The 28,000-nt window shown below is 50.9% G+C and overlaps 1 protein-coding gene across 1 annotated transcript; it reads left to right on the forward strand.

The window, feature by feature from the left end:
• Positions 1 to 647: 647 nt before the first annotated feature.
• On the forward strand, positions 648 to 7,608 carry LOC106994660 (uncharacterized). The gene is given in 9 exon segments (XM_077979897.1): positions 648 to 706; positions 1,174 to 1,193; positions 2,908 to 3,094; positions 3,200 to 3,299; positions 3,511 to 3,659; positions 5,609 to 5,704; positions 6,403 to 6,709; positions 7,167 to 7,418; positions 7,564 to 7,608. Coding segments are annotated over 9 exon segments (1,215 nt in total).
• Positions 7,609 to 28,000: the final 20,392 nt, after the last annotated feature.

Here is a 28,000-nt window from a genome sequence, read left to right on the forward strand (position 1 = left end):
TATTGTTCTGTTTTTAAAAAAAAAAAAAAAAAAAAAAAAACCTGATTCAGTTACTAGGACTGAAGAAAATTGGGCAAAGGAGGGCCCAGGAGCCTAGGTCCCTACAGCTGCCATCCTTGGCAGCTGCATTTCATGGTTAGAAAAACTCAGGAAACAGTACAGCTCATGCCTGTAATCCCAGCACTTTGGGAGGCCAAGGCGGGTGGATCACCTGAGGTCTGGAGTTTGAGACCAGCCTGGCCAACATGGGGAAACCCTGTCTCTACTAAAAATGCAAAAATTAGCTGGGCGTGGTGATGCATGCCTGTAATCCCAGCTACTCGGGAGGCTGAGGCAGGAGAATCGTTTGAACCCAGTAGGCGGAGGTTGCAGTGAGCCGAGATCATGCTACTGCACTCCAGCCTGGGCGACAGAGCAAGACTCCATCAAAAAAAAAAAAAAGAAGAAGAAAAGAAAAACTCAGGAAAGGAGGTCTCACACACTGCAGGGAGGCTCCAAGCTCCAAAGTAGGGGGTGGTGGGGGGACCAGGGCTGCCAGTACCAATGCCTTCACCCCTTTGAAGGCCTCCCTCTCAGAAGCAAGGATCCCCTCCTTGGCCTCAAGTCCCCACCCTCATTGGTTAAAACACAGTCACTTCTCCGTCGCTATGACCTGCCTGTTTTTGACTGAAATGGTCATACAGAAGGAAGTCAGTCTGAAATATTGGTGAGTCAAAACGATTAAAGAGGCCGAGCGCAGTGGCTCACGCTTGTAATCCCAGCATTTTGGGAGGCTAAGGTGGGTGGATCACTTAAACCCAGAGCTCTCTGCAGGAAGCCCCGGACACCCTGGGGCAGGCAGGGGGAGAGGGCAGCACAACCCAGGCTCCACCCGACCTCTCTCAGCTTCCACCTCCCACAGGCCACAGGGGAGCCTGGGACAGGAGCAGAGGGTCGGGGTTCCGGTGACATCTGGAACATTCACGATAGTCCGTGCAACGCATTCCTGGGAGGGTCCATGGTCACCTCTGTCCCAGGGTGGCTTGACTCCAGCAGCCCTTCATTCCTTCTGTCCGTCCTTCCTTCGGCCTGCACCTCCTCTCAGCATGTGGCACTCCCACGTCCTAAGCCTGTGTCACTTTCTTTCCATGGATTCTTTGACCGTCTTCCTTTTCTCACTGACTTGGCATCTAGGAGGTTCTTGGTGGAGGAAGGTAACTGGTAAGAAATGACATACTGAGGCGAGGCATGGTGGCGCACCCCTGTAATCCCAGCACTTTGGGAGACCAAGGCGGGTGGATCGCTTGAGTCCAGAAGTGCAAGACCAGCAACATAGTGAGGAAAAAAAAAGGAAGGAAGGAGGGAAGGAAGGAGGGAAGGAAGTAAAGAAGGAAGGAAGTAAAGAAGGAAGGAAGGAAGGAAGGAAGGAAGGAAGGAGGGAAGGAAGGAAGGAAGGATTGACTGAGAAACTAGCAGTCTTCTGGCTGTCTGGATGTAGGGTCCAGCCCTACCGGGCTTAGCGGGTGTTCTCCCCATGTGCGGAGACAAGAGATCATAAGAAATAAAGACACAAGACAAAGAGATAAAGAGAAAACAGCTGGGCCCGGGGAACCACTACCACCAAGATGCGGAGACCAGTAGTGGCCCCGAATGGCTGGGCACACTCATGTTTATTGCATACAAGACAAAGAGGGGCAGGGTAAAGAGGGTAAATCTGGGCCGGGCGCGGTGGCTCAAGCTTGTAATCCCAGCACTTTGGGAGGCCGAGGCGGGTGGATCACGAGGTCAGGAGATCGAGACTATTCTGGCTAACACGGTGAAACCCCGTCTCTACTAAAAATACAAAAAAATTAGCCGGGAGTGGTAGCAGGCGCCTGTAGTCCCAGCTACTTGGGAGGCTGAGTCGGGAGAATGGCGTGAACCCAGGGGGCGGAGCTTGCAGTGAGCCGAGATCGCGCCACTGCACTCCAGCCTGGGAGACACAGCGAGACTCCGTCTCAAAAAAAAAAAAAAAAAAAGAGGGTAAATCTGCTAAGTGATTGACAAGGTGAACGAGTCACGTGATCACAGGACAGGTGGCTCTTCCCTCTTAGGTAGCCGAAGCAGAGACAGAAGGCAGCATACGTTTTCTTCTATGCACTTGTAGGAAAGATCAAAGACTTTAAGACTTTCACTATTCCTTCTACCGCTGTCTACTACAAACTTCAAAGAGGAACCAGGAGTACGGGAGGAACATGAAACTGGACAAGGAGCGTGACCGCTGAAGCACAGCGCCACGGGGAGGGGTTTAGGCCTCCGGATGACTGCGGGCGGGCCTGGATAATATCCAGCCTCCCACAAGAAGCTGGTGGAGCAGAGTGTTCCCTGACTCCTCCAAGGAAAGGAGACTCCCTTTCGTGGTCTGCTAAGTAACGGGTGTCTTCCCGGACACTGGCATTACCGCTTGACCAAGGAGCCCTCAAATGGCCCTTATGCGGGCATGACAGACGGCTCACCTCTTGCCTTCTAGGTCACTTCTCACAATGTCCCTTCAGCACCTGACCCTCTACCCACCGGTTATTCCTAGGTTATATTTTTAATGCAACAAAGAGTAATATTAAAAGCTAATGATTAATAATCTTTATAATAACGATTGATAATGGTCCATGATCATCTCTATATCTAATTTGTATTTTGACTCTTCTATTTTCTTTATTATGCTGAAACAGTTTGTGCCTTCAGTCTCTTGCCTCGGCACCTAGGTAATCCTTCGTCCACATCTGGGGACAGTCCTCATGTGTTCCTCAGCTCAGCCTCGAGGGTCCTGGGCTGGTCACCTCATCACCTCCGCACTGTGTCTCTAGATCCAGACTCCACAGGCAGGGCTTGGGAGGCCTGGCACAAAAGGTTCCTGGTGTGACAAACATCCCTCTGTTCCCTGGACTGCAGCTCAGCAAAAGGTCCAGGTGGTGCTTTGCCTATTCACTGTCCCCTTTGAGATGAGCCCAGAGGGCCTTGTAGGGGGCGAGTGTGAAGCTGGGCGCCTGGAGCCTGAGGCCAACTGTCCCTCCCTGTGTCCTGGAGGAGGGGCCCCATCCCAAAAAGACCCCCAGGGGCCTGGCCTGTGGCTGCAGATGTGGGGAGGGGAGAGTCTGTGGGCTGAGTGAGAGCCATAGGTAGGGGACATTGAGCACCACGGCTGAGGGGCCTAGTCAGTGGGAACCTGGACATTGTGCCTTAGTCAGCGGAGGCCTGGTCAGTGGGACCTGGACATTGTGGCCTGGTCAGCGGGGGTCTGGTCAGTGGGACCTGGACACTGTGGCCTGGTCATTGGGGGCCTGGTCAGTGGGACCTAAACACTGTGTCCTAGTCAGTGGGGGACCCGGTCAATGGAGGCCTTGTGAACGGGGACACATTGGGGACATAGTCAGAAAACACCTAGTGAATGGGGATGTTGTCAGTGGGGGTCTGCTCAGTGAGAATCTGGTCTGTGGGAGGCCTGGTCAGCTGTGGCCTGGTCAGAGGGGACTGGTCACGGGTCCTCGAGTTCAGGACCTAGTCACTTGGCACCAGTGGGGACCTGGTCAGTGGGATCCTGGTCAGCGGGAGCTGGGTCAGTGGGAGCTGATTATTGGGGCTCTGGTCTGTGGGGACCTAGTCAGGGGAAACCTGGTCACTGGGGCCTGTTCAATAGAAACACGGTCAGTGGAAGCCTAGCAGTGGGGGCCTGGTCACTGGGCTCTTGGCTAGTGGGGCCTAGTCAGTAAAGGTCTGTTCAGTAAGGACTTGGTCAGTTGGAATTTTGTCAGTTGGGGCCCAGTCAGTGGGGACCTGGGCAGCCAGGGCCTGGTCAGTGGGACTTGGTCTGCAGGGACCTGGTCACTGGAGTCCTGGGTAGTGGGGTCTAGTCAGTAAAGGTCTGGTCATTAAGGACCTGGTCAGTTGAAACCTTGTCACTTTGGGCCCAGTCAGTGGGACCTGATCTGAGAGGGTCTTGTCAGTTGGACCCAGTCAGAGGGAGTCTCATCAGTGGGGCCTGGCTAGTGAGGCCTGGTCAGTGGAGGTTTGGTCAGTGGGGTCCTGGTAAGTTGGGGCCTCATCAGTGGGGACCTGGTCAGTGGGGACTTGTCAATGGGACCTGGTCGGGGGCCCTTGTTAGAAGGAGCCTGGTCAGTGGGGCCTAGGTAGTGAAACCTGGCCACTGGGGGCCTGGAGACCTGGGGCCTGGCCAGTGGGACCTGGTTAATGGGATCTTGGTCACTGAGGTCCTGGTTTGTGGGGTCTAGTCAGTAAGGGTCTATTCAGAGAGACCTGGTCAGTAGGGGCCTGGTCATTGAGGCCCTGGAGAGTGGGGCCTATTCAGTAAAGGCCTGGGTCACTGGGGTCCTGGTTAGTGAGACCTATTCATTAAAAGTCTGGGTCATTGGGGTCCTAGGTAGTGGGGCCTGGTCAGTAAAGGTCTGGTCACTGAGGACCTGGCCAGTCAGAACTTTGTCAGTTAAGGACCTGGCCAGTCAGAATCTTGTCAGTTAAGGACCTGGCCAGTCAGAACCTTGTCAGTTAGGACCCAGTCAGTGGGCACCTCATCAGTGGGGGCCTCATCAATTGGGCCCAGTCAGTGGGGGCCTGGACAGTGGAGACCTCACCAGTGGGTCCTGGATAGTGAGGCCTGGCCGCTGGAAGTCTGGTCAGTGGGGGCCTGGTCACTGGGATCCTGGTTAGTGGGGTCCGGTCATTAAAGGTCTGTTCAGTAAGGACCTGGTCAGTCGGAACCTCGTCAGCTGGGGCCTGGTCAGTGGGGGACTGCTGAGTGGGGGCCTTGTCAGTTGAGCCTGATCAGTGGAGGTCTGGTCAGTGGTGTCCTAGTAAGCTGGGGCCTTGTCAGCTGGGGGCTAGTCAGTGGGGACCTGGTCAAGATGTGCTTGTCAGTGGAAGCCTGGTCAGTGGGGCCTACTTTGTGAAACCTGGCCACTGGGGTCCTGGAGAGATGGGGCCTGTCAGTGGGGAACTGGTCAGTGGGAGGTCTGGTCACTGGATTCCTGGGTAGCGGGGCCTGGTCAGTAAACGTCTACTCATTGAGGACCTGGTCAGTCAGAACCTTGTCAGTTAAGGACCTAGTCAGTTGGAACCTTGTCAGTTGGGCCCAGTCAGTGGGGGCCTGGTCAGTAGGGACATGGTCTGTAGGGACATGGTTAGTAGGGACCAGGTCAGTGGGGGCCTGGTCTGTGGGGGCCTTGTCAGTTGGGTCCGGTCAAAGGGGGCCTGGTCAGTAGGGACATGGTTAGTGGGGACCTGGTCTGTGGGGGCCTTTTGAGTTGGACCTAGTCAGTGGGATTCCTGGGTAGTGGGGCTTAATAAAGTTCTGATCATTAAGGACCTGGCCAGTCAGAACCTTGTCAGTTAAGGACCTGGCCAGTCAGAATCTTGTCAGTTAAGGACCTGGCCAGTCAGAACCTTGTCAGTTAAGGACCTGGTCAGTTGGGCCCAGTCAGTGAGAGTTTGGTCAGTGGAGGCCTAGGCCATCAGTGGGTCCTGGATAGTGAGGCCTGGTCACTGGGGTCCTGGGTAGTGGGGTCTGGTCTGTGAAAGTCTCATTGATGAGGCCTAGTTAGTGGGGTCCAGACGGTGAAGGCCTCATCGGGGGACTTAGTCAGCGAGTCAGTGAGGGCTTGGTGAGTGGGGGCCTAGTCAGTGGGGCCTTGTACCTGGTGAGTGTGAACCTGGTCTTCAGGGGCCTGGTCAGCAGGTGATTGATCAGTAGGAACCTGGTCAGTGCAACCCTGGCCAGTGGCTGCCTGATCATTGGACCTAATCCATGGGGGCTTGGCAGAGGTGGGGGAGGGATGGGGGGCGGCTGTCAGTGGGGTCTGGGCAATGATATCCTGGTCAGCAGGCTCCTAGTCAGGAGGAGCCCAATCAGTAAGGCCTGGTCATCGGGGGCCTGGTCAATGAAAACTTAGTTAGCAGTGTTGGTCAGTGTGGCCTGGATACTGGGGATTGGTCAGTGGGAGACCGGGCCGGTGGAGACCTGGTCATTGGGGCCCATTCAGTGAAGGCCAGGTCGTGGAAGGCCCAGTGGATGGGGCCCTGGTCAGGAGGGGCCTGGTCAGTTAGACCCGGTCATCCCAGGACTGGTCCTCAGGGGCCACTCTGACTTCACCAGGCTCCCCTGATCGTGCCAGTCCCTGGACCGCAGCCAACTGTGTCCTTTGTGTCTCTCCCAGCACAGGCCCAGGACGTGGGGATGCCCGAAGCTGGGAGGAGGCTCAGACAGCAGGAAGGAGAGAAGGAAGGAAGGAACTTCCACAGCACCGACGCCTACGAAATTACAACACATGGTGCTGTTTCTACTCCATCGCCGCGTTCGCTCTTTGTTTCCTACGTAGTTCTCTATTCGACTGGCCTCAGTTGAGCACAAAACCATCCTTGTACCACCACGAATAGCTGGCCATGGCTCTTTGATAGGCATTTTTATTCTGCCGTAGAAATTATCCTTGAATCGGAAAAAAAATCCCCAACCCAGCGTCCAGTCACTCAACACTCTCATCTTTGTGAAGAGCTGGTTCCGAATTCTGGGTCGCTTTTTGGAAAAAATATCTGTTGTGGTAAAACGTGCTGCATCTGTGGTCTCAAGTCTCTACTGGAATTGGATAGAGATGGTGAATTTCAGTCAGAGCGCTCTCCTAAAAGCCATCAGCCCCGCACCTCCATCTTCCCTCCTCCCATGAGTCGCCTGCTCCCCGTGACACTGGTAAGAGCTCCTCTGTGAACGTGGAGGATGTCTGGGAAGTTGGCCCCGTGCCCCTGGGACTGGCACTAACAGGTGCAAGATGGGGTCCAGGTCCTGCCTGGGCCAATCCGGAAGAGCTTACCAGTGGCATCACAGGCACCTCAGGGAAGGGATGGCTTGGTTCAGGACCACCCAGAGGCCCACTGGGCCCACTCCAAGGCCTAGCTGAGGTCACAGAAGGGCTGGCCACCTGCTGATGCTCCTTCTTGAAGCCCCTCACCTCCTGGCCATGGGCTCCATGCCCTGTGGCTGAGCAGCAGCGCTGTGGTCCACCTTCTTGGGGAAGCGTCTCCAGCCATCCATCTTGCGCTCCACCTCCTGCAGGTCGAGGGCAGTGGTGGGGGTAGTGCTCAGGGTCAGGAAGGAGCTGACACCCACCACGCCACCCTTCTCAGCCTTCCTCTTGCCCTGTTTACAGGCCTCCTCGCAGTGCTGCTGGGGCACGTCAGGAAGTGCTGGAGGACATGGCACTGCGCCAGCACCAGGCAGCCGGCCGTGTGGCTCATCCCGCAGATCAGGCTCTTCCTGTGCATGGAGATGGAGTCCTCCTGGAGGCAGCCCATGGCCCGATTCTCAGGCAGGTGGAGCATGGAGATGACTGGGAATTTCACTAGACATGCATCCAGCCAGTCCAAGGACTTGTCGAGCCATGCACCAGCTTGGAGGAGAGGTAGCTCTTTATGCCCTTGAACTTGTTCTACTGAGTGGTGTCGCCAATGGTGCATGGGCAGGGGTAGGGCTACTCCTGCCACTTGGGGCCATGGAGCCACAGCAGCCACAGCACCATGCACACAGCATGTCCCTGTCCTTCACAGAGCCCAATGCCTCGCCAAGCACAAAGGCCTCCCTTCCCGACTTGAAAAGGCAGAGTAGTGGTTGAGGTTGTGGCTCACAGTGACCGAGCTCCTGCCCACGTGGGGACACAGGCAGCTGTCGAGTTCCAGGAATGCACCTCTGCCCAATGCACCTGGCTCGTCCACCATCATGGAGCTGCCATCCCACTTGTCGTTCCCGTCATCATCACTGCCCTGGCTGGCCTAGTTGCCACCGAGGAGCTGCTGAGGCCACGGCTGCAGGGCACCCCTACCGCCTGGAAAGCCTGCATCGGCTGCTGGAAGGCACTCTGTGGTGGCATCTGTTGCAGCTGCAGTAGCAGCTGGAAAGCGCTAAGAGGCAACTTCAAGGAGGCGGGCAGTGCACCTGGCAGGGCCTCAAAGCCTCTGAGTGGTACGATGGCCATGGCACAGTGGGTCAAGGCACAGGGGCAGCCATGGTGCGCTGGGCCAGTCCAGGGGTGCAGACCACTTGCACCGCAGATATAAGGCCAGAGTTGCTGCGGCCATGAGCCCCTGCGAGTCAGCCCTTGATGTCCTGCTCGCTATACGGGCTCAGTACTTCATGTTCTCATAGATCACTCTCAAATTCTGCGCCATCAAGTGGTACAGCAACTGAATCCACAGTGCCATGGGTCCCCTGCGTGGTCATCCTGGCCACTGTGGAGGCACGTGACACCTCTAGCTCCCCTCCCCTCCCAGGGCTCAGGTTGAGGCCAGGCCCCTCTGGTCCTGGGAACTGTGCCTTGAGGGCGGGGCTCTGTCCTGCAGGTTGAGTCAGAGGCTGCAAGGCACGCTACTGACGGCTGGGGCTGCAGGGGTGCCACACTCACCCCTCTGGGGAAGTCTTAGAGTGAACAGCGTTCTTATTGAAGATGACTTCCCAAGGCCCAAGAGCCATCTAGGGCTGTGGAGCAGCTAGCCGGGTGCTGCCTTAACTCCTTCCACACCGGGCTGCTCACTGCCCGCCCAGAGGAGTCAGATGCAGGTGCCATTGTGTAGAGAAATGTCTCTGGACCTGCCTCTTGGTTATCACGGGGCACAGTAGTTTCTGGTGTCAGGGCCCTGATGAAGCTGTTGAGCCTATCCGGGGCAGATGTGGAAGTGACAGGAGCTCAGCATCCCTGTTCAAGGTCATACCACAGGAACCACAAGCCCCCAACGCCATCCGGCTCCATTGGAAGCTTTGGCATGGAATTCCACCAGAGGTACGGCCAGTTAACCCAAGGTCTGCCCTGAGCTGGGGACGGCATGGCCACACCCTGAGCCCTGGAGATTCCCAGAGAGCAACCTTCTGCCTTGGGCGCTGCAGAATCCCCCTTTACATGTCACTGGGCCTCGGCCTCGGGGACAGCCTGGCCAGGCCAGGGTAGGGGAGGATCAGGCTCCCATTCCAGAGGAGTCGCCTACATGGGCTGCTGGAGCTGGGCTGGTGGGCCAGGGAGGGTCAGCCCATCCCCGTTGTAGAGAGGTTCAATGCCAGGAAATACCCGAAGAGTTCGGGGTGCTGGGGTCCCTCCCTCAGGTTTGGCTGAAGAGAATGCAGACGAACCCAGCTTCTCCACCAAGCCCATCAGATGTCCTCGCAGGGCCGGGTTCTGCACATTTGGGTCTCTGGAGTCCTTGGGGTCCCTCTGTCCTCCACCCTAGCCTGACACTGAGGACACCCCTGCAGGTCGCAGATCCCAGAGCAAGGGGTGTGTGCAGCCGCCTGGGTATCCCCCATGGGACAGGTAACACAGGGTTCGGGCTGGCTTGGGGCTTCCTGCCTCACGTCCTCATCCCAGGGCTGGGCGGCCTGGGATGCAGCCCTGATTCGGAGCTCGGGTGGGAAGAAGCTCTCACTGTCACCTGGCCGTCTTGCTACCTCACACGGGGGCCTGTCTCCACAGTGGGTGAGACGGCCCCGGACATCCGCTCTCTGGAGTCGTCCACTCCATGCCAGGACTGGACCATTCCCACGCCTGGCTGGACTCTTGGTTCTGGCCCTGGGCCAGGGCTCCTGCCCGTGTCCTCTCCCCAGATCCTCTGGGCCAGAAACACTGATTCTCCTGTTCACCTGGCATCCCTGAAGGGGCACTCTGGAGTGAGGGGACCCTGATCCTCCTGGCGTCTGTTGATGCTCACAGGCAGGGCAGGGAGCTGGCACAGACCGGAGACAGTGTAAAAGGTGCAGGGGGCACCCCCGCCTGTCTTGAGCAGCATGTCCAGTACATGTGCACTCAGCACATCCCCTTAAAACCGGCAGGTCTGTCTGTGGGAGTTTCTCTGTAGAGGAGGAAGAGGTCTGGGAGGAAGGTCCAGGTAGTGGGGTTGCAGGGACCCAGGCCCCCTCCACTATCGACTGCCCCAGAGGGTGACTCAGACAGAGACCTGATGCTGGAGCCTCCCTAGGGGTGGCAGGTCCCAGTGTCTCCTCATAGTTCCCTCATGCAGACCCGAAAGTGCATGAGAACTGCATTGTCCTCCAGGGCCCAGGCCTGGGAGAACGGCTCCTGAACCAATCCTTATAGGCCAGACTGGGACAGGTTCATGAGGCACTCTAGGGACAGGGGGGCAGCATGGAAGGGGTCGGTGCCCACACCCAGTTTCCCCCACGGCTACCTCCCACTGGGAGGTGCTGAGTCCTTTTGCAGCCACCCCTGGCTTCCAGCTGTCCACAGGAGGCCATGGCCGGGGGGAGGCCTGGGTGGGGAGGTGCCCACCACACTCCTGCCTTTGATCTGGGTCTTGTCAAGGTGGGCTCCATGTCTGGGAGGACTCAGTGTCCTGCTCAGCACAACAGGCCCAGCCTGGCCCTCCAGACTGAAGCAGAGGGTCGTGGGAACAGTGTGAGGGTGCTGTCCTTGGGCCAGTCCGGGTCTGTCCCGGGGAGCGGGACTGGAGATCTTCCTGGCATGTTCCTGGAACGGAGTCACCGTGAGGATGAACAGGATGACCGTCTGCCCGGTCAGCACAGAACGGGCACCCAGTGAGCACTCGAGGATGACCCTCCTCGGGCAGCTGCCACCCACCCAGTAGCAATGTGCCCGAGTCAGCAGGGAGGGAAGAGAGCATGTCACGCTCTCCTAAGTCTGATCAAGCAGCGGCGCAGAGATGTGCCTCTCACCTAGAAAGCGTCCTGTGGGCAGAACCACTCACGCTGTGTCTCCAACTGCTCTACGACACAGAGTCGGGCGGGTACCTGGGCACTGGGTAATGGTGCATTGTGGGCTCATGGCACCCATCACCATGGGGCCCTGCACGGGTCAGCAGGGCCCAGAGACGGCATCCTCTGCCCCCTGAACTGTCGACATGTGTGCGTGCAATGCGTCTGTGCACTTGAGTGCAGGTGGATATGGGCGGGCACGTGTGTGCGTGTGTCTCTCCTCCGGCCGGCCCTGGCTTCCCCAATCACGTGTGCCCCCATGTCCTCATCTCTGTCACCCCAGGGCCTGTGGTCAGCATCAGAGCATCCGCGGGTGCACCCCAGCCTCTGCCTTCAGGCAGGGTGGTCCTGGGGATGCAGGCAGGGCAGGGCAGTGGGTGAAACCTCCTCCCTTGCGGGGAACTCAGTATGTACAGTGCTAAATCTGCATAGCAGGGCCATATTCAATGCACTTCTCCTCCTCCCAGTAGCTCTCTGGGGTGCAGTTGATTTCATCTTCCCTGCAAATGGAAGAAAGGAGGCTTCTAGGACAAGCCCCCTGCCTGAGGTCACCCAGCAGCCAACTGACCTGGTCCTTACTGACTAGGTCCCCACTAACCAGGCCCCCACTGCCAGGCCCCCACTCACCAGGTCCCCACTCACCAGGTCCTGTTGACTAAACCAGATCGTGTTCTGCTGACCAAGCCCTGTAGACTGGGTCCCACTGATCAGGCCCCGCAGTGACCAAGCCACCACTGACCTGGTCCCCCGTGACCATCGACCCACAGACCAGGGCTCATCTTAAGTTAACCCATCTAAGAAAATGGGTTTGGCCCCAGACCAAACCTATTTTCTTAAGTTCCATGGAGCTCACTAGGGTATAAAGCCAAGTAGGGATAGGCTAAGCTTCAGAATCTGGACGTTTGCAACATTTCCAGGTATTTCCACATTCTTCACAGTGATTTTACCAATGTGTCTCCCACCACTGAGGGCTTCTACCTACCTCCAAAACTGTTGGTGTTGCCAGACTTTTTTCACTTACCTTGGGTGTTGGGTTTGAAATCCCTCCCTGTGGCTTCTTGTTCCTCATGACTGGTGACGTTGGGTGCCCTTGTATTTTAATTCTGTGCCACCTGGGTCCCCCCCAACTCTCACCCCCCCACCACTTGCTCTCTCTGCTTCGTAAGGAGATATTGTTGCCCGGTCAACTCCGAGTGATCACAGGTTCAGGGGTGTCCCCAAAATGAGATGCTTAGTGTTTGATGAATGATGACACTGAGGCCAGGAGTGAGAGGAGGCAGACAGGGCCCATGTGGACAGAAAGGGTTTATTCCAAGTCCAGACATGACCAACAGAGATAAAAAGGGGGGAAAATTGGGACTAATCTGTGGGAGAAAGAGTGAGCCTGAATTTGAAAAATGGAGAGAATTAGACATGGAGGAGGAGAGGGAGGAAGGGAGAACAAAGGAAATAAGCAGTTGATGACCAAAACACGTAGTGATTCTATGCACATGATCAAAACGTGATCGTGTAATCATGTACATTTCTTAAATTCAAATGGACAAAGAACACGTAATTTTCCCCATTCCTCCCATGAAGCACAACTAAAACCCTGGACTAGACATCATACATAAAAACATGAGACTCTGAATATGATTCAGACTTTAAAAACAAGAAAGCTTGTGTTTACAACGTGGATGAACTTGGAAGACATGTTCAGTGAAATAGGTCAGGCACAGAAAGACAAATACTTCCTATCTCACTTGTGGAATCTAAAAAGCTGAACTCCCATGTAGAATGGTGGCTCTAGGGGCTGAGGGAGGGAGGAGGAACTGAACAGATGTTGGTCAAAGGGCGCAAGAGGAATTGTTCAACATGGTGACTCAACATGGTCAATGTATTTTATTCTTGAAAAATGCTGAGTAGGCTGGGCACAGTGGCTCACACCTGTAATCCTAGCATGCTGGGAGACCGAGGGGGATCACCTGAGGCCAGGAGTTTGAGACCAGCCTGGGCGACATGACAGTTCATCTCTTTTTTTTTAATATAAAAAACTTAATTGCTGAGCAGATTTTAAGTGTTCTTATCACAGAAAAAGAGATAAGCATGGATGTATGGTCACGGGTATGTCAAAGATATGTTAAATTAGATATGTCAAAGATATGTTAAATTATATCTAAATTGATTTAGATATTTTACACTGTATACCTATGTCAAAACATGTTCTATGCATCATATTTACAATTTTGTCAATTAAAATTAATAAAAAGTGATTGGGAAATTGCATCATAACAGAAAAATACAAGACTCTGAATGGTGGAGAGAAGGCAGACAAGCTGGGGATTTCAGGACTCAAGGAATGACACAAAAGTGAATTCTTTGGTGGTTTGTTTTGTTTTTAGCTGTACAGCCCAGACTTGGACCTGAAGAAGCTGGCAACCTGCAAACGCCAACGGGCACAGTCAAAAAAAGCAAAAGAAAAAGCCCAAACAAAATCCTGTTCTCCCTAGCCAAACGACCAGGAGAGGGGGCAGCCCAGCAAGACAAAACACACTTAAACAATTACTGCTAACTAAGCCAGTCCTTGGCCATGGGTTCGTTTTTCTGCCACCTCACTTTGGGGCTGGGCTGGTTCTCCATCTTCACAGGGTGCGTTTCTCAATCCAGACGCTAGGGGGCGCGAGTACCTCGCGAGCCCCGCGAGGGTCATTCCCCGGACACCGCGGAATGACCCCAGGAGGGGAGCTCCTAGGGACCCAGAGCCTCCCAGGGCCGTGCCTGTAGGTTTTCCAGAGGCCGCTGAAAACATTCAAGACCTGGAAGGAAAAAAAAAACTGTAAAATCACACACTTTGATATTTGACAATGTAAAAGCAAGGCTACAAAATCAAAAACGCTTGAAGGAAATGTCTACTTAGCTAGACATAGTGTCACGTGGATTCACGGTTGGTTCCAGAATTTCCCCCACGGTGTCATCACGTTGGAAAGTTACTTGTGGGTTAGCTGTTCTCTGTTGGCAAAACTGCCTGTACATGCACAAGAAGCATATGAGTTTAATGGGACCCCAATAATTTGAAAAGCAAAAAGATAACGATCCTTTCTACTTTTTTAACTTTTTTTATGTGTGTAACAGCGTCTTGCTCTGTTGCCCAGGCTGGAGCGCAGTGGCGCAATCACAGCTCACTGCAGCCTCAAACTCCTGGACTCAAGCAATCCTCCCACTTCAGCCTCCAAAGTAGCTAGGAGGGTGCACACCACCAGGCCTGGCTAATTTTTTTATTTTTTTTAGAGTTGGAGTCTCACTATGTTGCTAGGGCTGGTCTCGAACTCCTGGGCTCAAGTGATCCTCCTGCCTCAACCTTCCAAAGTGCTGGGATTATAGGTGTTAGCCACCGCACCCAGCTTCTTCTTGTTTTAAACACAAAGAAATACATTCAATGTGAGTGCCTTTTAATGTTTGATATTAAACAAGTCCCCCACGAGTGCAGGTACCCAGGGATGTGCCACACAGCCCTCTGCCCTCACCTACGCTGTTCCCTTTGGCCTCCATCACCCTTCCCTTCCCACATCAGCCAATTCACTTCCCATTCATCCTTCATATTTTAGCTCAGTGTTACCACCTCAGGGAACCCTTCCCTGGTCCCAAGGGACAAGATAGTTTGTCTTCACCTGGAATATCCTAAGTGCTCAATAACGAATGAATGAATGAATGAATGAATGAATGAATGAATGAACACAGGTGCGTAAGCATGAAAGGTTTGTCCTTGTAAGGCCTTCCCATGCAACTCAAAATACATATGACCTCACTGCAAAAATATGAATACTGGCTCAAAAAGTCATCCTGCAAACTCAGGCACATTCAACAAGCGCTCCTCTCTTCCTGCTGGCCCTCTGTGCCAGGGCTGTGCTGAGCCATGTCGGGGCAGCAGAGAAAGCTCAACCCAAAACCCTGCTCTTGAGAAGCTCCTCTCTGGGGGTTGGAGCACAGAGCCAGACACAGACGTCCCTCTCCTGTGTGTTCAATGAAGGGAGGAAGGGAAGGAGTGTGGTGGGGATAAATGGGTGGATGGGTGGATGGATGAAGGGATGGAGGGATGGATGGATGAATGGGTAGATGGATGAATGGATGGAGGGAGGGATGGAGGGATGGATGGGTGGATGTATGGAGGGATGGATGAGTGGATATATGAAGGGATGGATGGGTGGATGTATGGAGGGATGGATAAGTGGATATATGAAGGGATGGAGGGATGAATGGATGGAGGATGGATGAATAAACAAATGAATGGAGGGATGAAGGGATGATGGGTAGATGGATGAATGGAGGGAGGGAGGAATGGAGGGGTGGATGGGCGGATGGATGGATGGATGGATGAATGGGTGGAGGATGGATGAATAAACAAATGGATGGAGGGATGGAAGGATGAATAGGTCGATGGATGAATGGAGGGAAGGAGGACTGGAGGGGTGGATGGGTGGACGGATGGATGGAGGAATGGAGAGATGGAGAGATGGATGGACGGATGAATGAGTAGATGGATGAATGGATGGAGGGAGGGATGGATGGGTGGATGGATGAAGGGATGGATGGAGGGATGAATGGGTGGAGGATAGATGAATAAACGAATGGATGGAGGGATGGATGATGAATGGGTAGGTGGATGAATGGATGAAGAGATGAAGGGAGGGATAGAGGGATAAATGAGTGGCTGCAGGGGTGGATGGTTGGATGGATGAATGAAGGGATGGAGGCATGGGTGGATGAATGAGTAGATGGATGAAGAGATGAAAGGAGGGATGAAGGGATGAATGGGTGAATAGATGTTTAGGAATGGGCCAGAGCAAGGGCCCGGATATGGGGAGTAGTGACAGGAATATGTCCCATAGAAGGCGCTTGGACTTGGTGTGGAGAGCAGGGTATGAGAAATCGTCTGTAGGAACAGGGACATTCCAAGCAGAGTAAACTGCAGAGGCAAAGGCCCTGCAGCTTGAGAAAACCTGGTTTCAGGATAAAGTAGGGAGTGGGAAATGGCTACAGAGGAGACTGGCAAGGACAACTGGAGCCAGGTTGTGAGGGACCCATCTACAACCCTTAACCACGAACTTTGCTCCAAGAGATACCTCGAAGTATTGGCTATTCTTAGTAGCAGTATTAGGGTGGTTTGACACACTCAAGAGTTTATTGCATGCAAATAGCTTCCCCTTTTAATTTCAGTTTGGAAAACATGTTTTATAGTGTTCACAACACTACTACAGTGGTGCAATATTTAGTTTTTAAATCAAGATGCCTGTTCAAAACTGTTACGCAATGGCCCACACCTGTAACCCCAGTGCTTTAGGAGGCCAAGGCAGGAGGATCCATTGAGACCAGGAGTTTGAGACCAGCCTGAGCAACATACATAGTGAGACCCCATCTCTACAAAAAAAAGAAGAAAACATTTTTTTAAATGTTGGAACATGAAAAGATGTTCAACATGATTAGCCATCAGATAAATGCAAATCAAAACCAAAATGAGGCCAGGCATGGTGGCTCACACCTGTAATCCCAGCACTTTGGGAGGCCAAGGCAGGAGGATCACTTGAGGCCAGGAGTTTGAGACCAGCCTGACCAACATGGCAAAACCCCGTCTCTACTAAAAATACAAAAATTAGTGGGGAGTGGTGGCTCATGCCTATAATCCCAGCTACCCAGAAGGCTGAGGCAGGAGAATCCCTCGAACCCAGGAGGCAGAGGTTGCAGTGGACTGAGATCGCGCCACTGCACTCCAGCCTGAACAACAAAGCGAGACTCTATCTCAAAAAAAAAAAAGAGAGAGAGAGAGAGAGAGAAGAAAGAGAGACTTCTCACTTCACACTCACTGAGGTGGCTATAAGCAAAAATATAACTACAGATGTCAGCAAGTATGTGGAGAAACTGGAATCCTTGTACATTGCTGGTGGGAATGCAAAACGGTGCAGCCACTATGGAAAATAATCTGGCAGTTTCTCAAAAATCTAAATATAGAAATCCCTCATACCTCCTCAATTCCGCTCCTAGAGATGTACCCAAAAGAACTGAAGGACTGCAAATAGATATTTGTACACCAGCATCATAGCAGCTCTATTCACAATAGTCAAAAGGTAGTAACAACCAAATGTCCGTCTGGGACAATGGAATATTACTCAGCAATATACAGAAATAAAGTTCTGGCCAGACACAGTAGCTCATGCCTGTCATCCCAGCACTTTGAGAGGCCAAGGTGGGCAGATCGCTTGAGCCCAGGAGTTCGACACCAGCCTGGGCAACACGGCGAAACCTTATCTCTACAAAAAATACAAAAATTAGCCAGGCATGGAGGTGCACATCTGTAATCCCAGCTACTCAGGAGGGTGAGGTGGGAGGATTGCTTGAGCCCAAAAGGCAGAGGTTGCAGTGAGCCAAGATCAAGCCACTGCACTCCAGCCTGAGGGACAGAGCGAGAGACTCTGTCTAAAGCAAACAAACAAATAAAACCTCAGACAGTATTATGAGAACCAAGACTTTGCTTTTAATTATAATTCTCTTAGTTCAATAGAAGTTGAGAGAAGACTCAACACTTATAGAAATACTTAAATAGAAAAATATAAGTCTCGGCCAGACGTGGTGGTTCATGCATGTAATCCCAACTCTTTGGGAGGCCAAGGTGGGCAGATTACGAGGTCAGGAGATTAAGGCCATCCTGGCTATCACGGTGAAACCCCATCTCTACTAAAAATACAAAAAATGGCTGGGCGCGGTGGCTCACGCCTGTAATCCCAGCACTTTGGGAGGCCGAGGCGGGCGGATCACAAGGTCAGGAGATCGAGACCACGATGAAACCCCGTCTCTACTAAAAATACAAAAAATTAGCCGGGCGCGGTTGTGGGCGCCTGTAGTCCCAGCTACTCGGGAGGCTGAGGCAGGAGAATGGCGTGAACCCGGGAGGCGGAGCTTGCAGTGAGCCGAGATCGCGCCACTGCACTCCAGCCTGGGCTGGGCGACAGAGCGAGACTCCGTCTCAAAAAAAAAATAAAAATAAAAATAAAAAATAAAAATAAAAATACAAAAAATTAGCCGGGCGTGGTGGTGGGCTAGTCCCAGCTACTCGGGAGGCTGAGGCAGGAGAATGGTGTGAACCCGGGAGGCGGAGCTTGCAGTGAGCTGAGATTGCACCACTGCATTCCAGCCTGGGTGACAGAGCAAGACTCCTTTTCAAAAAGAAAAGAAAAATATAAGTCTCAACAGGATTTGATGAAGGCTCAGGTGTGAGAGAAAAGCAGTCAAGGGTGACTTCAAGGTTTCGGATGAGAATGACCAGAAGAATGAAGCTGCTATTTACTGAGATCATTACCAGGTCTCTTGCAGCCTCAAAAAAAAAAAAAGATATTTTCTTTTTCCTTTTTTTTTTTCCTTTTTTTTTTTTTTTTTGGAGACGGGGTCTTATTCTGTCACCCAGGCTGGAGTTCAGTGGCCTGATCATAGCTCACTGCAGGAGCCAATGGTTTCAGCGACCTCGCAGCACTTACGATGTTCTAGGTGAAGACAAACGTATCGTGTTCTTTCAAAAACAAAGAAAGTTCTAATCCATGCTGCAACGTGAAAGAACCTCAAAAACAAGCTGAGTGCTTTGGGAGGCCGAGGTGGGCAGATCTCGAGGTCAGGAGATCCAGACCATCCTGGCTAACACGGTGAAAGCCCGCCTCTACTAAAAATAAAAAAAATAAAATAAATAAAAAAATTAGCTGGGTGTGTTGGCGGACGCCTATAGTCCCAGCTACTTGGGAGGCTGAGGCAGGAGAATGGCGTGAACCTGGGAAGCGGAGCTTGCAGTGAGCAGAGATCGCGCCACTGCACTCCAGCCTGGGCGACAGAGCGAGACTCCGTCTCAAAAAAAAGAAAAAAGAAAAAAAAAAAAAAAAAAAAAGGTAAGTGAAAGAAGCCAGACACAAAAGGTCACATAGTGTATGATCTTCATTTTCTTTCTTTCATTGCTACAAAAGCTCCAGAACAGACAAATCCAGAGAGACAGGAAGTAGATTGGTGGCTGTCAGGAGCTAGGGAAGGGGAACCAAAAGTGATGACAGTGGCTGCTGACGAGGACAGGGTTTCCTTTAGGCATGATGGGATGTTCTGGAATTGGAGAGAGGCGACAGCTGCGCAACAATAGAAATGTACTAAACACCACTGAACTGTTGACTTAAAAATGGACAAATTGCCCTGGCACGGTGGCTCACACCTGTAATCCCAGTACTTTGGGAGGCCGAGGAGGGCGAATCACTTGAGGTCAGGAGTTCGAGACCGGCCTGGTCAACATGGCAAAACCCTGTCTCTACTGAAAATACAAAAATTAGCCGGGTGTGGTGTCGCATGCCTATAATCCCAGCTACTAGTGAGCCGAGATCACGTCACTGCACTCCAGCCTGGGCAACAGAGCAAGGCTCCCATCTCCAAAAAATAAATAAAAATAAAAAATAAAACAAAATGGTTAACTTTACGTTATGTGAATATTACCTCACTTAGAAAATAAATGTCGGCCGGGCACGGTGGCTCACGCCTGTAATCCCAGCTCTTTGGGAGGCCAAGGCTGGTGGATCACCTGAGATCAGGAGTTCGAGACCAGCCTGGCCAACATGGTGAATCCCCATCTCTGCTAAAAATACAAAAAATTAGCTGAGCGGGCCGGGCGTGGTGGCTCAAGCCTGTAATCCCAGCACTTTGGGGGGCCATGGCAGGCGGATCACGAGGTCAGGAGATTGAGACCATCCTGGCTAACACGGTGAAACTCCGTCTCTACTAAAAAATACAAAAAACTAGCTGGGCGAGGTGGCAGGCGCCTGTAGTCCCAGCTACTGGGGAGGCTGAGGCAAGAGAATGGCGTAAACCTGGGAGGCGGAGCTTGCAGTGAGCTGAGATCCGGCCACTGCATTGCAGCCCGGGTGACAGAGTGAGACTCCATCTCAAAAAAAAAAAAAAAAAAAATTAGCTGGGCATAGTGGCGGGTGCCTGTCATCCCAGCTACTCGGGAGGCTGAGGCAGAAGAATCGCTCGAACCTGGGAAGCAGAAGTTGCAATAAGCAGAGATCATGCCTCTGTGCTCCAGCCTGGAGGATACAGCAAGACTCCATCTCACAAAAAAAAAAAGAACTGGGGATGGGGATAGATGCTGAACTGCTTTTGATTTGACATAGAGTCTGTGGGCTCAAAAGCAAGACCAGCCAGGAAACAAGGGCACCCAGGAGGTGTCCGAACTCTCAGGACGGGAGCTCGAAGGACACAGTGACCTTGACATGAGAATGGTGATGGAATCTGCAGTTTACTTACCCACCCATACAGTCCTCTCCTAGTAGTTCCTTGAGGGTGGGAGCCACATTGTGTGTGTGTGTGTGTGTGTGTGTGTGTGTGCCTTTGTACATGTGTGCACATGCATGTAATATTTCAGGCAAAAAAAAAAAAGCATAGACAGACTGGGCATGGTAGCACACACCTGTAATCCCAGCACTTTGGGAGGCCAAGGTGGGAGGATCACTTGAGCCTAGGAGTTTGAGAACTGCCTGGACAAGATGGTGAGACCTTGTCTCTATATATTAAAAAATAAAAGTAGGCCAGGCTCAGTGGCCCATGTCTGTAATCCCAGCGCTTTGGGAGGCTGAGGAGGACGGATCGCCTGAGGCCAGGAGTTCCAGACCAGCCTGGCCAACATGGTGAAACCCCATCTCTACTAAAACTACAAAAATTAGCCAGGTGTGGTGTGCATACCTGTAATCCTAGCTACTTGGGAGGCTGAGGCAGGAGAATTGCTTGAACCCAGGAGATGGAGGTTGCAGTGAGCCAATTGCACCATTGCACATCAGCCTGGGCAACAGAGCAAGACACTGTATCATAAATAAATAAATAAATAGCATAGATAGGGGCCAGGTATTGTGGCTCATGCCTGTAACCCCAGCACTTTGGGAGGCCAAGGCAGGAGGATCACTTGAGCCCAGGAGTTGGAGACCAGTCTGGGCAACATAGAGAGACCTCAACTCTACAAAAATAAATAAATAAATAAAAATTAAATTAAAAATTAAAAAGCATAGATAATAAATCAAGCTGGAACACAGCTTGTATTCATTACCAAATTTAAGAAGAAAAAAAAAAATCACATGGCCGGGCGCGGTGGCTCAAGCCTGTAATCCCAGCACTTTGGGAGGCCGAGACGGGCGGATCACAAGGTCAGGAGATGGAGACCATCCTAGCTAACACGGCGAAACCCCATCTCTACTAAAAAAAATACAAAAAACTAGCCGGGCGAGGTGGCGGGCGCCTGTAGTCCCAGCTTCTAGGGAGGCTGAGGCAGGAGAATGGCAGGAACTCGGGAGGCGGAGCTTGCAGTGAGCTGAGATCTGGCCACTGCACTCCAGCCTGGGCGACAGAGCGAGACTCTGTCTCAAAAAAAAAAAAAAAAGAAAAGAAAAAAAAATCACAGATAAAACTGATAAAACTGATGCTGCGAGGGACTCAGTGGGAGGTAGTTGAAGTGCCCCACTCAAGAGTGAGGAAGCCAGGGACTCACCCAACAAGCCCTGTCACTCAACAGCCGAGAGTCACCCCTAGGAGTGGGAACTCCCAGTACATCCACGTTACCCCCATGTGCAGGCTGAGCCTGCTCCTGTGGTCAGATGAAGCCCTCAGGCATAGAGACACCTGGTGGTAGAGGTGAAGGGTCAGTGTGTCTGGGTGCCATCCACCCAGATGACACCCTGCACATGGGCTGGGGGAACAGTGTTGCTTCAGCATGTTTGCTGATAAAAATGAAGGAGCAAGCCAGGTGTGGTGATTCACACCTGTAATCCCAGCATTTTGGGAGGCCAAGGCGAGAGGATTGCTCAAGCCCAGGAGTTCGAGACCAGCTTGGGCAACACAGCAAGACCCCGTCTCTAAAAAATTTTCAAAATTAGCTGGGTGTGCTGACCTGCATCTGTTGTCCCAGCTCCTCCTGAGGCAGGAGGATCACCCAAGCCCAGGAGGTCAAGGCTGCTGCAGTGAGCTATGATCTCACCACTGCACTCCAGCCTGGGGGACACAGCAAGATCCTGTCTCTACAAATAAAAATTTTAAGGCCGAGCGCGGTGGCTCACGCCTGTAATCCCAGCACTTTGGGAGGCCGAGGCGGGCGGATCACAAGATCAGGAGATCGAGACCATCCTGGCTAACACGGTGAAACCCCGTCTCTACTAAAAATACAAAAAAAAATTAGCCAGGCGTGGTGGCGGCGCCTGTAGTCCCAGCTACTCGGGAGGCTGAGGCAGGAGAATCGCGTGAACCCGGAAGGCAGAGGTTGCAGTGAGCCGAGATCGTGCCACTGCACTCCAGCCTGGGCGACAGAGTGAGACTCCGTCTGAAAAAAAAAAACAAAAACAAAAACAAAAAAAATTTTAAAAAGGAATAAGTGAGCCAATAGGAAGGAGGTAATCCTATTGCAGGAAAGAGTTGGGAGAATTGCTGAATGTCTGAACCCAAAAGAGGGGATGAGATGGGGATGCAGTGGGGTCGGGGGCTGGCCTCAGCCAGAACCGTGGACAGCTCCTCCGTTTCGTTTCTAATTGACCCAGGTTAGCTGCGGAAGGGATGAACGTCTGAGGCAGAATAGGGAATTAGGATAACCAAGAGTTAAGGCACAAGCATAAGAACAGCAGGTGCGGCCGGGCACGGTGGCTCATGCCTATAATCCCAGCACTTTGGGAGGCCGAGGCGGGCGGATCACGAGGTCAGGAAATCGAGACCATCCTTAACACGGTGAAACCCCGTCTCTACTAAAAACACACACACACCAAAAAAAAAAAAAATTAGCCGGGCGCGGTGGCGGGAGCCTGTAGCCCCAGCTACTCAGGAGGCTGAGGCAGGAGAATGGCGTAAACCCGGGAGGCAGAGCTTGCAGGGAGCCAAGATCGCTCCACTGCACTCCAGCCTGGGCAACAGAGCGAGACTCTGTCTCCAAAAAAAAAAAAAAAAAAAGCAGCAGGTGCAGCCACTTCTACAAAACATTAGGCAGCATCCAGGCCACATCCTCCCTCCTATAATAACAAGACAGAGGTTTCCACTTCAGCCTCTGATTGGTCGTGGGCTGTCTCCACTTCAGCCTCTGATTGGTCACAGGGCCACCCTTCATAGGATGTAACCAATTAGAAGCCTCTAAAGGGCACCTGGGGTGTTGCCAAATTCTTCTAGCTTAATAAAAACCTCAGTTGGGGGTGCTCTTGAGCCACTTGCTCGAGCCCACTTCCACTCTATGGAATGTACTTTTGCTTCGATAAATCTGTGCTTTCATGACTGTTCTTCTGTTGCTTGTCTGTCTTTCGTTGCTTCTTTCTTTTGTTGCTTTGCTTTGTTCAACATGCCAAGAACTTGGACAACTCACAGTCAAGACCTTCCACCTGGTAACACCTTGCCTGGGTCTTTGAGTTTCTGCTCTTTGGCCTCTTGGAGGAACTCACACTCATCCTCTTCCTGAGCATGTTCCTTGTCACGGGGCTGAAGAACCTGCTCATCAACGAATTGCTTGAGCCCAGGAGGCGGAGGTTGCAGTGAGCCAAGATCACACCACTGCACTCCAGCCTGGGTGACAGAGCGAGACTCTGGCTCAAAAATAGAAAGAAACTGCTCATCATCCCGGCCATTGCCACTGACACCCAGCTCTCCATGCTCATGCACTTTTTCCTTGCCAACCTGGCCTTCGTGGTCACTTGCTTCACTTCCACCACCATCGCCACGATGCTGGGCATGCAGAGAGATCCCTTATGTCATGCCAGGATGCAAAGGGATTCCTTATGCTGGTTGCCTGACCCAGCATAGCACTTTGTAATAACAATCACTTTTCCTCCCATTTTTTGTGGTGGTTGTTGTTATTGTTCAGGCAAGGTCTCACTCTGTCACCCTGGCTGGACTGCAGTGGCGTGATCATAGTTCACTGCAGCCTCAACCCCCCAGGCTCAAACAATTCTCCCACCTCAGCCTCCCGCATAGCTGGGACCACAGGCATGTGCCACCATGCCCAGCTAATTTTTTGGTATTTTTTGTAGAGATGAGGTTTCTCCATATTGCCCAGGCTGGTCTCAAACTCTGGGGCTCAAGTGTGCCTGCCTAAGACTTCCAAAATGCTGGGATTACAGGTGTGAGCCATCACATCTGGCCTCCTCCAGTTTTCAACAACATGATCCTCATTTCCATCTGGGACCTCCTCAGAATGACCTTTGCCATTCATATTGCTACAATATTCTCATCACTGCCACTTAGGTAAACTTCAAAAAGATTGAGGCTTTCGCTCCTTTTCTTTTGAGCCTTTCTCTCCTTTTCTTTTGAGCCTTTCTCTCCTTTTGAGCCTTCGCCAGAATCACTTTTAAGGCTTTGTTCACAATAACGTAGTCTTTCTTTAGCATGCACCTGCACCCTCTTCCAGCCTCTACCCATTACCCAGTGCCAAAGCTGCTTCCACATTTCTGAGTATTTCTTACAATTTAACACTCCACTTCTGGGTACCAATGTCTTAGTTTGTTTTAGCTGCTAGAACAACATACTTTAGACTGAATAATTTATAAACAGCAGAGGTTTATTACTCACAGTTCTGGAGGCTGGGAAGTCCAAGATCAAGGTGCCAGCAGATTCAGTGTCTGATGAGAGCCCATAGATGATGCCTTTGAATGGTGGAAGGGGCAAACAAGCTCCTCCAGGGCTTTTTGAGGGGGGCGGGGGTGGGGGAAGGTGAAGTCTCACTCTTTCACCCAGGCTGGAGTGCAGTGGGGTGATCTCGGCTCACTACAAGCTTCACCTCCTGTGTTCAAGAGATTCTCCTGCCTCAGTCTCCCAAGTAGCTGGGACTACAGGCACACACCACTATGCCCAGCTAAATTTTTTTGTATTTTTAGTAGAGATGGGGTTTCACCAGGTTGTCCAGGCTGGTCTTGGACTCCTGACTTCAAATGATCAGCCCACTTTTGCCTCCCAAAGTGCTGGGATTACAGGCATGAGCCACCATGCCCGGCCTGTTGGAAAAATTACTTGAACTTCACAATTTATTACTGGTAATATAAAAATAAATGTTCAGGATGACTGTCTAATTGGGGGAAAATTCTATCAAGTTTATATAATTTTGAGCTGTAAGGTTTGGAAAACAAGTTTCTGTATATGACGTACATTAGAGCTGTGCACCATTGGACACTATAGTGTCCAGTTCAATGGAAGGAACCTGTTGCATTGCACCCTGACCCCTGACTTTACACCTCTGTGTCACAATGTCTTTGCTATTGTGAATAGTGCTGCAATGAACACATGCATGCATGTGTCTTTTTGATAGACTGATTTTTGTTTTCTTTGAAGTATATACCCAGTAACAGGACTGCTGGGTCAAATGGTAGCTCTGCTTTTTTGCATTGTTTTTTTTTGTTGTTGTTGTTGTTTCTTTGTTTTTGAGATGGAATTTCACTCTTGTCACCCAGGCTGGAGTGCAGGCGGAATCTTGGCTCACTGCAACCTCCGCCTCCTGGGTTCAAGTGATTCTCCTGCCTCAGCCTCCCAAGTAGCTGGGATTATAGGCATCCACCACCATGCCTGGCTGATTTTTGCATTTTTAGTAGAGACAGGGTTTCACCATGTTGGCCCATCTGTTCTCAAACTCCTGACCTCAGGCAATCCACCCACGTCGGCCTCCCAAAGTACTGGGATTACAGGTGTGAGCCCCCACGCCCAGCCAGGTAGCTGTAAGTTCTTTGAGTAGTCTCCAAATTGCTTTCCACAGGGGCTGAACTAATTTACATTTTCATCAGTACAGGATAAATATTCCATTTTTTCTGCAGTCTCTTTTTTTTTTTTTTTTTTTTCACTTTTTCAGAATAGCCATTCCGATTGGTGTGAGATGGTATCTCATTGTGGTTGTGATTTGCATTTCTCTGATGACTAGTGATGGTGATCATTCTTTTATATGTTTGCTAGTCACTTGTATGTCTTCTTTTAAGAAGCGTCTGTTAATGTCCTTTACCCACTTTTTAATGGGGTTATTTGTTTTTTGCTTGTTCAATTGTTTAAGTTCCTTGTAGATTCTGGATATTAGACATTTGTCAGATGCACAGTTTGCAAATATTTTCTCCCATTCTTAGGTTGTCTGTTTACTCTGTTGGTAGTTTCTTTTGCTGTGCAGAAACTCTTTAATTTGATTAGATCTCATTTGTCAATTTTTGTTTTCATAGCAATTGCTTTTGAGGACTTAGTCATAAATTCATGTTTCCTAGGTTTTCTTCTAGGATTATGATTTGAGGTCTTACATTTAAAATTTTAATCTATCTTGAGTTAATGTTTGTATATGGTGAAAGGGAGGGGTCCAGTTTCATTCTTCTGCATATGACTTGCCAGCTAACCCAGCACCATTTATTGAATAGGAAGTCTTTTCTACATTGCTTGTTATTGTCAACTTTGTTGAAGATCAGATGGTTGTAGGTGTGTGACTTTATTTCTGGGCTCTCTATTCTATTCTATTGGTCTGTGTGTCTGTTTTTGTATCTGTACCATGCTGTTTTGGTTACTGTAGCCCTATAGTATAGTTGGAAGTCGGATAATGTGATGCCTCCAGTTTTTTTCTTCTTTCTTAGGATTGCTTTGACTATTCAAGCTGTTTTGGGTTCCATATGAATTTTAATATAGTTTTTTCAATTTTGTGAAAAATGGTTTTGGTAATTTGATAGGAATAGCATTGAATCTGCAGGTTGCTTTGGGCAGTATGGCCATTTGAATGCTATTGATTCTTCTTCTTCTTTTTTTTTTTTTTTTTTTTGAGACGGAGTCTGGCTCTGCTGCCCAGGCTGGAGTGCAGTGGCCGGATCTCAGCTCACTGCAAGCTCCACCTCCCGGGTTTACGCTATTCTCCTGCCTCAGCCTCCCAAGTAGCTGGGACTACAGGCGCCCGCCACCTCGCCCGGCTAGTTTTTTGTATTTTTTAGTAGAGACGGTGTTTCACTGTGTTAGCCAGGATGGTCTCGATCTCCTGATCTCGTGATCCGCCCGTCTCGGCCTCCCAAAGTGCTGGGATTACAGGCTTGAGCCACCACGCCCGGCCTATTGATTCTTCTAATCCATAAGCATGGAATGTTTTTCCATTTGTTTGTGTCATTTATTATTTCTTTGCAGTGTTTTGCAGTTCTCCTTGTAAAGCTCTTTCACCTCCTTCGTTAGATGTATTCCTAGGTACTTTTTTGTGTGGTTACTGTAAATGGGATTGTGTTTTTGGTTTGGCTCTCAGCTTGGATGTGTTGGTGTAAAGACATGCTATGGAATTTTGTACACGGATTTTGTACCCTGAAGCTTGCTAAAATTGTTTATTAGTTCCAGTAGCTTGTTTGATGGAGTCCTTAGGGTTTTCTAAGTATGGAATTGTATTGTCAGTAAAAAAAGATCGTTTGACTTCTTCTTTTCCTATTTAGATTACTTTTATTTGTTTCTCTTGCCTAATTGCTCTGACTAGCACTTCCAGTATTATGTTGAACAGTTGTAGTGAGAGTGGTCATCCTTGTCTTGGTCCAGTTCTCAAGGGGAATGCTTCAAGTTTTTTCATATTCAGTATGATGTTCTTCCCTAGCTTCTTGTGGTTTGCTGCCAATCTTCGATGTCCCTTGGCTTGTAGACCTCTGCATTCATCTTCACATGGCATTCTCCCTGTGTGCATATCTGTCTTTAAAGGTCACCTTTTTATAAGGACACTAGTTATACTGTATTAGGAGTCCACCATTCTCCAGTATGACTTCATCTTAGTTATTATATTTAATCCTATTTCTAAATAGGGTCGCATTCTGAGATACTGGGGATTAGGACTTCAACATATGAATTGGGAGAAGAGACATAATCCAACTCATAAGATCTGCTAAAAATAAAAAGAAGAAAAAGCCAGGTGCAGTGGCTCACACCTGTAATCCCAGCACTTTGGGAGGCCAAGGCAGGCGGATCTCCTGAGCTCAGGAGTTCAAGACCAGCCTGACCAACATAGTGAAACCCCATCTCTATTTTAAAAAAAAGAATACAAAATTAGCCAAGCTTGGTGGCACATGCCTGTAATCCCAGCTACTTGGGAGGCTGAGGCAGGAGAATCGCTTGAACCCAGGAGGTGGAGGATGCAGCAAGCCGAGATTGTGCCATTGTACTCCAGCCTGAGCAACAAGAGCAAAACTCCGTTTAAAAAAAAAAATACTCTAGTGAGTAGATTCATGGCTGAAGCAACATAGTAGCTTATTTCTCACATAACAGAATCCTAGGTTAGTGCATGGCTCTACTCCTCTC

Source organism: Macaca mulatta, chromosome 19 (genome assembly GCF_049350105.2).
Source record: "Macaca mulatta isolate MMU2019108-1 chromosome 19, T2T-MMU8v2.0, whole genome shotgun sequence".
NCBI lineage: Eukaryota > Metazoa > Chordata > Mammalia > Primates > Cercopithecidae > Macaca > Macaca mulatta.